This window comes from Misgurnus anguillicaudatus, chromosome 12 (assembly GCF_027580225.2).
Source record: "Misgurnus anguillicaudatus chromosome 12, ASM2758022v2, whole genome shotgun sequence".
NCBI classification, from domain to species: Eukaryota; Metazoa; Chordata; class Actinopteri; order Cypriniformes; family Cobitidae; genus Misgurnus; species Misgurnus anguillicaudatus.
This window is the reverse complement of record NC_073348.2, coordinates 37167501-37180894: the sequence shown is the minus strand read 5'-3', so window position 1 is coordinate 37180894 and position 13394 is coordinate 37167501. Positions and strand designations below refer to the sequence as shown.

The window sequence follows — 13394 nt, the reverse complement described above, 5'->3', positions numbered from 1 at the left end:
ATACTTTGAAAAATGTTTGTACCCAAACAACATGTGGGGCACCACTGACCTTCATTCGTGTTTTCTATCATGAAAGTCAATGGTGCCCCAGATCTTCTACAAACAAAACATCTTTATTTGTGCCGAGCAGAATAACGAACTAAGTAAATGATGACAGAATTTCCATTCCTGGCCGAACTATCCCCCCAATGCACTCTTACCATGGGTTCACACCAGACGCGGTAGAGGCGGCAAAAACGCGCTATTCACGCGTAGTTGGATGCTTGAACATTTTGAGTTTACTCGCTTCATTCGTGCATGAAATTCCATTAATTCGAGACATTCACGTGGAAATTCGCATCATGGAAGGGGCTTCTGCGACTACGCTCCCTTCCTGTAATCACGTCACTACTAGAGCAAGCTCCTGATTGGTTAAAGGATTAGTCAATTTTCTTTAAAAAAATCCAGATAATTCACTCACCACCATGTCATCCAAAATTGTCGATGTCTTTCTTTGTTCAGTCAAGAAGAAATTATGTTCCCCGAGGAAAACATTGCAGGATTTTTTTCATTTTAATGGACCCCAACACTAAACAGCTTCAATGCAATTCAAAATTGCAGTTTCAAAGGACTTCAAACGATCCCAAACGAGGCATAAGGGTCCCACCCAGCGAAACAATCCGCATCCTTGACAAGAAAAATTAAAAATATGCATTCCACAACTTCTCGTCTATATCCGGTCCTGTGATGCGCCAGCAGAACCTCACGCAGAACGTCATCACGTCAAGAGGTCACGGAGGACGTATGCGAAACTACACCCCAGTGTTTACAAGTGTGGAGAAAGAGGACCGTTCCAACGCTGTTGTATGTCGAATGATACTAATTAATGTCTTTGTGTCCGTTTATTGTCCGCAAATGTACGTTTCATGTTTGTAACACGTGACCTTTTCACGGCATTACGCAATTACGTGAGGTCCCGCTGGTTTAAAAGTGCATATATATTTTTTTTTATCAAAAATGACAATCGTTTCGCTAGATAAGACCCTTATGCCTTGTTTGGGATTGTTTAGAGTCCTTTGAAACTGCAATTTTAAACTGCATTAAAACTGTTAAGTGTTGGGGTCCATTAAAGTCCACTAAAATCAGAAAAATCCTGGAATGTCCTCCTCAAAAAACCCAACCTATTCTCGACTGAACAAAGACATCAACATTTTGGATGACATGGTGGTAAGCAAATTATCTGGACCTTTTTCAAAGAAAATTGACTTTAACGCGGCGTGTGTTTTTGCCAAAGTTCCGATTTTTCAACTCGCGTGTTTCCGGCGGCAACTGTCAATTCGCACGAACTAGATACGCGAATGAGGCGGATTCGTGTCTACCGTGCAGCGCTAAACACCTCATTCACGCCGCAAGACCTCCAGACGCGCGTAAACGCGTCTTTACATTGACTTAACATTGAAATCACTCGCGCTTGATGCCTGTCTGGTGTGAACGCAGCATTAAAGAGAACATTTTTAACAGCTTGAGAAAGAACATTTAAGACATAAGATATTTTACATCAAGCTGAAAAAAACTTTTTAGACAAGCTTCAGAGTGAATTGAATATACTATAGTAGATTATAAAGTATGATTGCTGTATCAAGAGAGATTTTTAAGCGCAGTCACAGGAGAGACATCTTGCACAGTTTTTTATTTGCAGAATATCATTATAAGTTTAACTCAATTAAAATGTCATTAGAGGTTTAATTGCTATTGCTCAAACTTATGGTTTGAGATTTATAAAACTTAAGTATTAAAGGAATAGTCTACTCATTTTCAATATTAAAATATGTTATTACCTTAACTAAGAATTGTTGATACATCCCTCTATCATCTGTGTGCGTGCACGAAAGCGCTGGAGCGCGCTGTGACGCTTCGATAGCATTTAGCTTAGCCCCATTCATACAATGCTACCATTTAGAGATAAAGTTAGAAGTGACCAAACACATCAACGTTTTTCCTATTTAAGACGAGTAGTTATACGAGCAAGTTTGGTGGTACAAAATAAAACGTAGCGCTTTTCTAAGCGGATTTAAAAGAGGAACTATATTTTATGGCGTAATAGCACTTTTGGGAGTACTTGGACTCGGCGCAGTAACACCCTCCCTCTCCCATGATGAGAGGGAAAAGGGGAGCGGACTTTTCAGGCGAGTCGAAGTACTCCCAAAAGTGCAATTACGCCATAAAATATAGTTCCTCTTTTAAATCCGCTTAGAAAAGCGCTACGTTTTATTTTGTACCACCAAACTTGCTCGTATAACTACTCGTCTTAAATAGGAAAAACGTTGATGTGTTAGGTCACTTCTAACTTTATCTCTAAATAGTACAATTGAATGAATGGGGCTAAGCTAAATGCTATCGAAGCGTCGCAGCACGCTCCAGCGCTTACGTGCACACACAAAGATGATAGAGGGATGTATCAACAATTCTTAGTTAAGGTAATAACATATTTTAATATTGAAAATGAGTAGACTATTCCTTTAAGTCATCCCTGTGGCACTCTATTGCTAGTAATAGTGCTCAATCTTGTTTTTGTTCTTGTACAGTCTCCTTAGTAACCACTCAGAACATCTTAGCCCATAAACCACCCACAAACCCTTAACAAAGTGGCAAAATAAAGTAAAACCTCTGTCTTCAGTTAAATCATTGTGCCACGGATTTAATTCACGTTGGTGCCAGCATCTCTTGCAGTAACAGTAGGCCACGTCACACAATCATACGATTGTTTCTGTGTTGCCAATGGACCTCTAAAACAAATAATGAGCAGACAATATTTCTTTATAAACCATTTAACGGGGCATTACTCAGCGTAACAGAGGAGAAGTCAGAATTGGCCAGCGTCTCTTAAAAAGATAAATTTCTCTTTGACGGTAAATGTGCCTACAGCATAAAACCACTTTTCCAGCATGTTAAAACTGGGTGAGTTTCAACCGTTGTATATCTTCTTGCACAAGAATGTTTTTAAAAGGAGAAGCCGTGGCAGGGCCACGAAGGGGACGTTTTATTTCCCCCGGCTGTAAGTGCCGTCGGGGGGAATGTGAGAGATTTCGGTGGGGTCTCTGTTGATTTAATCAAGTTAGCTTAGTTTCAGGCTGAATATCACTTTGGGGAAAGGTAAAACCAAACAATCTAACAAGTTGCCGTGACTGCCAACACGTGAAAATGATGTGTTGACAGAATCATGTAAAGTACATTTAGGAAAGGAATAATAACGTTTGCCGATGCAAAACTCATTATCACAATGCTAAGATATTGTGGGTGGTACCCAGGTCTGGCGGATGCTGAGCTTGTTGCTATGCAGTTGCCAAGGAGCCAAAAATGGTGAAAACCCATCTAAAGTCATTAACTTTTTTGACGTTTGGTAAAAATATAACTTTGATAACCGAGTAAGATCATGTTAAAGAGTGAAATCAGTGAGTGAAATGAAACTTTGATGCTCCTATTCTCAAAATTAGATTTCACAGAATGTCAGACAGTAAAGAGTCTGAAAGGCCGAAATTGTAGTGTGACGCACACATGACCGTACGCACATGCCTGTAATTTAAACAACTCATCCTTGAGCATCAGTCAAACGCAGGAGGGCTTTTTGTGAGCGGGCCTCTTTGAAACAGACTGTAAACTTTAACTACTGCCATCTTATATTTCACATAGAAAGCAGGACGTCCTTCGTACCAATGAAAACCAGCTGAAAGTGAAAGTCGTTACGAAACCTTCACACAAATCATGCCGTGATTATATTATTGTGCGGATATTTCATTACGCACCTTTTGCATCACCAAATACTAAAAATGCTGGTAAACATCCATGAATAATAATAATATATAAATATATTAAATGCTGGATCGGTCCCCTTTCACAGAAATGCACAAAAGAGGCACATTAGTACCTCAAAGGTACCAAATGTCTACCTATCCGTATACCCGAATGGTACACATTAGCACCGTACAGGGCGCAACATGTCCAGATCACACGCTGATAGTTGTCTTTTAAAAAGGACATTTCCCCCATAAACCCCTAGCGCCCGCCTCTCGTCTCTGCAGGTGTGTTTGCCGTCCACCTACGGTGTCCTTCCAGTGCACTTTTCCAAATCTCTTCTTGTTAACCAGGGTCTATGTCAACTCCACCAGGGTCTGATTCCCTCCATATGGGACCCCTTCCCCGTGCTGTGATCCAAACCCGAGGGGGGCATTTTAACAGGACCTGCATGGGACAAGCGTGGAGGAAACCGGAGGAACATTACAGGGCAGACCTCAACTTCACTACGCACAATCTGACATCTTTTGACATCTCGGGTGTCAATGTGGAAGCATTTTTCTTGACAGTTTTCAACAATCATCATATACATCTGATACCGTCGTTTGTCTTGTGCTATGGATGTCACATCCTTCAGCAGGGCTACATGAGATGCAAGACTTTGGATGGTAATGAGAAACAGATGCCCGGAGCAGAAAAAAAACGAGGCTGGTGAGAAAGAAAGAGAATACAAAAATTGGCAGGAAAATGTTCATTCGGAGACTTGCATCATCCGTGACGTCAAACGCTTTTCGGGTTTGTGTGGATCATTACTGTTGTGCACACTTTGTCTACGTGCAATTTACCGTATTATATTAACTCTATAAATAAATGCTTTGACTTTTTGAAAATGTCACACGTGACATTTATAAAGTTTACATCTATAAGTTGATTAGATAAAGATGAGCAGAAACTACTGGGGTAGACTTACAATCCTATGAGAATCATTAAAAGGGAGTCGAGTCTGCGTGTGACATTGCTGTTTTTGTGTAGTTTGGGATATGAGGACATCTACTGGTCCTAAAGCAAACAAATCTTTGGTTCGTTCCAGCACGACAAAGAAGACGGAGTCCAAAAAGTCTTCAGGCCACTGACAAAAAAGATCCAGATTAGTGAAAACAAAAGGCCTTTTTTTAAAACACGATGACTAGATCATTTAAGTGTGAGTCAATGTTTGAGATGCTAATAAAGACTTATATAGATATAAAAAGAGTCTTTGTTTAAAAGATCTGCATTAAAAGTAAACAAAATCAAACTCTGGAGTTCCCATCGGTCCCCAAAACATCAATTTGTGCATATAGATCCCAGCGAGCAAAAGCATCATTTCACCGACTAAAAGTTAACTATAGACCCGATATAGTCCAGCTATGAGTAAACCACTTCTAGCCAAAATAAACTTGCATTTGGTTACATGTCTTTTTTGCCTAAATAACTTTTGAGATGTTTGATATTCCATCATGTAAGCAAAGTCAAACGTAATTACAAGGTATTTGGTTTTATTTATTCATTTGATTTGTTTTTGGCCTATACTTAGACGTCTTTTAAACTACCCTTCGACTTTCACATGGCAAACGACTAGGAATTATAGTTTCTGTTAGCTATACAACAAAAAAACTTAAGACGACTCTCTGTACTAGGCTGTGGTTTTCTCTTCCGCAAAATAAACTGTTCAAATTGAGACAAAAAGTATTTGTCAGATGTTATTGGAACACGTCCATAGTTGATGTGATGGTCTACACCCGTGGTTACCCCGCCACGGGACACCCGTGAGAACTGACCTCATACATTCACTACAAATGACCTTGAGTCCAGCTGTTTAAACTGGGCATCTATTATGCAAAATCCACTTTTGCAAGGTGCTTGGACATAAATGTGTGTTGGCACAGCCACCAAATGGAAAAAAGCCCACTCCTTAATTTTCAAAAATCATTAGGGATGCTGCTTTGCGTTAATGTGACATCACACTGATAAAGCCCCACCCACAGCCACTGACTGACAGTCATGCATTATCATAGCTTCCACCCGAAATTTAACTCTGTCCACTCCAACAGTGAGATACAATTGTATCAAATTGTATTAACAGGAATCAAAATATATTTTAATTGAAAGCACTCAGTAGGTACGTTTACATGCAACCAAATAATTTGTTTAGAATCGTATTGATGGCTCAATCGTATTAAAAAGCCTTTAACTCAGTTTTGAATTTTATCCAGAGATCAAACGTGAACTTGACGAGAGATGCTGTCCGCAGCGAAGAGTTGCCATGTCCTCTGCTTTTTCATGTTTAGATTTGGGCTAGTTTAAACTGTTTCCACCTGTTGTTGTTTTTTCTGCTGGTTAAAGAATAAATGATTTCGTTGAGTAGTTATTGACATTTGGGCTGTGGACAGTTATTTGGGATGCTTGGGCTATTTTTGAAAGTCCATTTTAATGGTTTTGATATGCAAATCTGGCAACCCCAGCTGTTCGATTCTATAGAATGTACATGTAAACAAATACTTAAATCAGATTGCAATGTTTAGAGTGCATGTAAATTGTATTGTCGTAACCTTCAATCGTATTAAATTCAGTCGGATTGACAAAATTTTGTGCCCCTTACCAAAAGAAAAGCTGTAGCTCATTTGCATTTAAAGGTACAGACACGAAAAAATTGTGTTTTTGCTCCCAACCAAATAGGGGCATTTTGGACGTGCTATAATAAATGATCTGCCGGGCATCCCAAGCCGAAACCTCACAAACACATTCCGGGCACGCATGAGACTTATATTAAATCTTGTAAAAATGACCATAATAGGTGCCCTTTAAATGACACAAACAGTCCTCTGAAAACCTATTTTGATTGCGGATGAACTTTTTCATTTTCTCCTACAATGCCATTTGTACATTTTAAGTGTCTCGATTGTCCAAATGCTTGTAGATCTACATCACGCGGCATCTTTTTGATCAAATGTTTCAACTCCAACACAATAAGCGCCACATTAGGCAACCATATGTTTTCAGTTGTTGTTTATTAAATGTTGGCATCAGTGAACCCTTGTGAACAATGATGTCTTTTAGAGGATGCTGAGTTTTTTCACAGTAGTTTAGGTCTCGGAGGATCTATATTTGCATCTTTGTTCATCTCTCTCTGTGTGTATAAGCATACAAAGAGGTTATTACAATCTTATATCGGTGTGTGGTATCGTTCTGAGCAGATCATTTGGACGTCTATGTTCAAGCACACAAGACCTGGAAGACTATCAGTAGTTCCTTCACGTTTTAATAATACCTCAGCTCATTGGCGTACACTTTGATGTTATATAATATAATGGTTTGATATAACTGTAACTTTATCAGACCTGACAAGTCGAGCATTTATGCGTCTAGACTTATGCTCTGGGCATTGACGACAGCATACAACCTCTATTGTGTTTTTATTTCATTAAAAATCAACTCTGCAAACACAACCCAAAGGATTTGGAAGGCAACATTTACAGACCCTTTTCTTTCGTGCGCATTACAAGATCTGACCTCGTTCTCACGTATCTGGGAAACCGAACGCAGATGCTTTTGTTCTGCCAAGAAAATCTGCTTCATTTCCCTGGTGAAGATGTACGAAAAGTAGGTTGTGTTCGGTTTTATTGTTATCCAAATTTCATCATGCTGGAAGACAACTTGTTGTCGGAGTTGTTTAGAGTGGAAATTGTTTTTCCTGTCTGGGACATTCTTGCCAGATAAAACATTCCCACAATAAATAAACTAGTGGACATTTCTTATATTAATGACTTTACAAAAAAACATAACACAAAATAAATTTCACTTCTACTTTTAATCATCAGATACTTTTTTGTGCATGTGAACCAGTCTGTGAAAACCAAGCTAGTCATATTTTAGTGATTTACTGTTTTCTACATAAAACCATCCTACATAAACTTGATATCTTTAAAGGGGCCATTTCACAAGACTATTTCAAGATGTAAAATACAATTTTGATGTCCCCAGAGTACGAATGTTAAGTTTAAGCTCAAAATACCATATAGATCATTTATTATAACTATTGCCACTTGGTAGGTGTGAGCAAAAATGTGCCATTTTTGGGTATGTCCTTTAAAATGCAAATGAGCTGATCTCTGCACTAAATGGTAGTGCTGTGGTTGGATAGTGCAAATTAAGGAGCTGCATGTGCATTGTGACATCACAAGGGGAGCCAAATGACCTATTTTTCACATGCTTGCAGAGAATGGTTTACCAAAACTAAGTTACTAAATTGATCTTTTTCACATTTCTAGGTTTACTGAAGCAATTGGGACCCAATTATAGCACTTAAACATGGAAGAAATCAGATTTTCATGATATGTCCCATTAATACTGACTGAGTCAGGTCATGTCAAAGATTGAAATCAATGAGAGAACTCAAACTTTATGCTTTAAATAACAGAGAGGAACGCATTCAATTAAGCATTACACGGTCAAAATATGTACCCCAGCTCTAACTGTGGGGCAGTGCCCTTTAAAAAGGCCCTCATATTGTATTTACAGTACCAATACTGTAGGCAGTGATGCAAAAATAGGGTATGCAGTATATGCCCCTAATTCTCCCTAAACCAAACTGTGCAGAGTCTGTCACAGGGGAGACGTCGTATCTTCAATACCTAAATGTTTCGAAATAGTGAAAACTTGTATCTTGTTATAGGCGGTTTCATCAGACGCACGTGTGGTGACGCGATACGCGTCTGGTCCAAACTTTACTTCCGGTTTCAGGTTTATTTAATGGTCTGACTAGTTGCTAAACTGAACTCTTAAACAAATACCTCGTCGAAAATAAAAAATGTTTTGGTTTCCTAGGTAATCTACGTGTTACTTATTTTGCTTGTTATATAATTAAATTGTTTAAAGTACTTTGTTGTTATTTATTCTTAGCGGAGCTTACCGGAAGTTACGTGTTGACCACGAAAGCAGCTTGTTTATGTTATTACTGCTGAAACCGTCTATAAGCACCTTTTGTACTATTGCCTCCCTATGACACATCGCTTTTATTGTTTCCTAATCTTTGGACAAAAGCGTTTGCTAAATGCCTAAATGTAATTTAAATGCATAGGGGCACGCACTGGGGGGTGTCTATGTGCCAAAATATAAAAAAAACTAAACAAATAAAACAAATATTAAAAAGTTTATTTGTTAAATATAATGGAATGAATCTTTTTATGGAATTTTAAATAAGTTATAATTTTATTATATTTCAAGTGTCAACCAAAGTGTCAATTTTCTAATAAAAAACAGAGGAGTAACTAATAATTAAATATAATATTTATTAATTTGCTGGCACTAATATTAGGCTAAAAGCTAGGTTTGAAAAATTTGAGGGTTTTGAGAAGCCCCTGTCAATATGTACAGATATGCATACATTTGGTACCAATATGAACCCTTTAGGTCCAATGCTGTGCTTTTAGAAAGTGTAACGCCATTTAATTTCAGTTACTTTAAACCAGCTGGTGCAAAGGTTATTAGTGATACGAAGTAAGCATCCATCAGGTTCACACCGGTGTTATTAGCCAAGTAACCACAGGTGCAGTTTATCACATCAAGCATGAATATGTTTGACAACCAGATGTCGTCTGACAGTATATTTTTTATTTATGCATTTGGCAGATGCTTAACCTCCTAAGACCTGGATGTCCACATATGTCGACACCACTTTTGTTTTTGCACCATAAATCTTAATTCAAATGTGGACAATAACACTGCTTCATTTTCAAAGAAAAATATTTATTATTAATAGTTATTATGTTTATTGGTTCTTCCTAACCCAAACAGCTGGAAGATATCTGAAAAAAGACAAACCAAAGCTCATGTCTTAGTTGGTTAAGGGACTTACAATGCATCCAAGTACACTGGGAATCGAACCCACAATCTTTGGCCTTGCTAAAGCGATGCTTCACCGGTTGATGTTTTGTAATTCAATGCACTGTAAAAGTTTTTAAGAGTTTTCTGAGTTGCTTTTTGGTCAATACCGCCCCCTTGTGGTCCGGTCTGTAATGACAACAGCACACACTGACCAACAGATGTCAGCAGTGTCTTACAGAAGTTGGTGTTTCAAAAATTACATTTCAAGACTGCATTAGGAGCTATCTAACTCTATTAACAAACACCTCCAGTGAAGCGTGTAAAATAAATGGGTATTTGTTTCTGAGGCACTTCTAATTTCCTTTTCTCTAATGTAACAACTACTCCAGATAATAATAATATTGAGATCTGTCTGAAACGTATTCACTACATTACATTGATTAGCCTACTTCAATTAGATCCTCTACCCATCAATCAAACTGACTCGGGAACAGCTCATACAAAAATATTCTGTCATCATTTAACACGCATGGGTGGCTCAAAGCTTTCTTTCCTCCTAAGAAATAAACAATGCTTATGCTGTTCTTCTCAATGCTATTACGTAAATAGTGGGACTGGATGTCCCATCCAGCTTTTTTTTGAACATTTCAATCTTATTCATACTGGCAGAATAAAGAGGTTTTGTTACGGTATGTTCTTATTCATTCCTGTGGTTCAGTGATGTGTTAGCAGCACAAAAGATTGTGTGTTTGATCCCAGGGAACACAGACGTAATGATAAAATGTATACCTTCCTTATAATGCAATGCAAGTTGCTTTAAATAAAAGTGTTTGCCAAATGCATAAAAGATTTTCAACTTTAGATGAACTATTTCTTTAAAGATGATGCAGGTAACATTACTGCAATCTCTCTCTCCATCATTTCTATCTGTCCATTAGAGCGAGATGCTCCGGGTAGGAGGCTGACCTCCTTACCAAACACTGATAGAGTCTCCAGAGAGACACTTGCCCCATTTACACACGCTGACTAAGGACTTTCTGCCGCTTCTCTCAAACTCCGGACTCTAAAGTCGGCTTCTGATCAGACGGTCGGGATTGCAGAGGGAGTCGACAGCCTGGACTTTGATTCAATTCAAACATTAAAGATATTTTAGGATGTGGCTTGGCACGACCCAACGCTCGTCTCAGACAATGAAAAATACCAGAGCATTTACTCTACCAGCTCATAAGGTACACTATATTATATTATAATATTCAAACATTTTTGATCCATAAAATCCCAAGAATAGGACAAACGCAGCTCGCTTTACAATATCAGACCAGCCAGGGAAAATACACTGAATCACACACCTACACATTTGAATACAATGATACTATTTGAATAGCAATCCTACTCACACACACATCATGTATTTTAGAAATAGCAGCAGGGAATATTATTATTTGCCTATTAAACATCTACATTTATGCATTTGGTAGATGCTTTTATCCAAGGTAGGCATTTTATCAGTATTTATGCTTTTTTTTGGGAACCAAACGCTGAAACATTCATCATTAAAGACCTGTATTTATAGATCCTGTCAATGATTTCAGCCCTCAACAAGTCCATACGCGCTCTCAGACTTCATACAGCGCTCATACAACATCATACATGGACGATGGGAGAGCCGTCGAGTTGACCTCCGGCGGACGGATCTTCAGTCTGGAGCTGAAACAGACGTGCTGTAGCTCAGGGGGACGTCCAGGCCGACAACAGGTCCAACAACGCTCAGCCAGGTCACTATATAGTTCGCTGTTCTGAGAACAGACAAGATAAAAAACACTGAGTGATTATTCACCCTGCAATGCTGCAATCTGTGCTGGATGGTGCATCACTGCAGACAGGTTGAAAAATGATGTTCACATCTAATCACATCTCACTGACTGATCAATGGATGCGTCAGATCTTATATTTAACTTTCAGAACCAAATAAGACAGATTTAACAAAATCTAATTATATATTGTAATAATGTAAAAAAAAGGTTTAAATGCAAAATAAGCTCTTGAGAACGTGTTATAGATTAACAAACAAAAAACAAATGTTGACTAGCCAATTTATTATTCAATAGTTACAATAGTCATATTTTTATATTAATCTATAATATTATAATAGTATCATTAATTATATCAATAATAATAATAATTAATATTATTAATTTATTCATTATTTTTATAGTGAATGTTTATAATATTATATAAATGTATAATAATTGTTTTATATTAATATATAAGTAATATTTATACAAATATTGAACAATTTTCACATTGCACATTTCTTGTTTTCCAGTGAAAATATTCGTAAGTCAAGATACATTTACTCAAAATGTCCCAAGATAAGTCATTATCTACTGTGTATAATATAGTTTATATTGCAAACATTAGGGTTGCTATTCACATATTATTGGAAATATTCGTAAGTCAAGATACATTTACTCAAAATGACTCAAGATAAGTCATTTTCTAATGTTTATAATATAGTTTATGATGCTTAAAACAAAAAACCTGCAAATGGATTAGGAAAAAAATTAATGATTTAGTAATGTAAATATTGTGTAAAAAATGCAGAATGGTCACATCATATTAAATATCTTGATATCCCTGCACAGATACAAAGCAAAAGTAATAAATTTAGCTTCGATTTCGGGTTGGTAAGTGACTATTTTGACCTGCCTGGTTGTTCGCTTAAAAATCATGTACTATTTGCATAGTTTATGATATTTGCATAGTGTGTTTTTATGTTTTTTTGTGAGCTTGACTGAAAGGTTTAAACATAATACATAATGTTTTTTATTTTATAGTTCACATTGGATAATTGAACATTACTTCATCAAATCTGGAATATTTCTTTAATATTTCTCTAATATTTTATACAGTATGTGAATCTGCTGTGTTCATATGAAGAACTCAGATGCAAAAGCCGCTAAACACAACCTTCATCAAAAATTAGATAATGATACTGACCAAATGCTCTCGGCACGTATTATATGTTCATCGAATACTTTCGCTTAAAATCCGCTTCATCCCGGACTCAGGCCATTAAGAAATACTCAGTGTAAATCTCTAGTTTAAATGTTAACAATTTACTTAACTGTTAGCGTATTCATATACATTCATAATCGTGGCACCAAAACCCAAATCGGTGTGCATTGCAATGTAGTAGCAACCCATTTAATTTACAAAACACTGCAAGAACACCAAAATTAAAACAATCCATCCATGTCCGTGCGCAACTCTGTGAGGCCAAGTCATCGTCCTTCAGGCAGAGTTAAGAATTTGGCTACTTATTATTGGGAATTTATTATTTAAAGATTAAAGATAGAAGGATTTCGTCCGTTAGTTGTTGGTATTTTAGCAGTGAAGGGTCATTGGGGTGCTTTTATGCAGGCCCCTTTTTTTAATGACAACTGGGCTGTTTTGTTACGCATATCTGGCAACCCACATCTGATTTTTTGTGCATGGCAGGGAAAGTGAAGGAGAAAGGAGAGATTAGGAGTTTTAGGGAAGGAAGATAAACAGGCCAATTTTAGATATCACATGAAAACCTCTGTCAAGTCAATGAAATTGCATTGTTGCTAAGACAACATTTTTGTGCCGTACTGTTTTTGATTGTGTATGGTAACAATAAATCAATCTTTCAGATATGAAATTAATATTTTTAATTCACTAGTTTAGGAGACTAGCTATATAAACAGTTGGCAGTACCTATATGGCTGAGAACCTCA

The 13394-nt window shown here is 37.3% G+C and overlaps 1 protein-coding gene across 3 annotated transcripts in view; it reads right to left on the bottom strand.

Moving 5' to 3' along the window:
- Nucleotides 1–7599: 7599 nt before the first annotated feature.
- The window catches only part of atg10 (ATG10 autophagy related 10 homolog (S. cerevisiae)), a 29501-nt gene continuing 23706 nt past the window's right edge, over nt 7600–13394 (bottom strand). For all 3 annotated transcript variants that reach the window (XM_055207701.2, XM_055207699.2, XM_055207698.2), the window contains exon 8: nt 7600–11429. In XM_055207701.2, the coding sequence (XP_055063676.2) occupies nt 11330–11429 (100 nt within the window). In that variant the 3' untranslated portion in view covers nt 7600–11329. The remainder of the gene's footprint in view (nt 11430–13394) is intronic.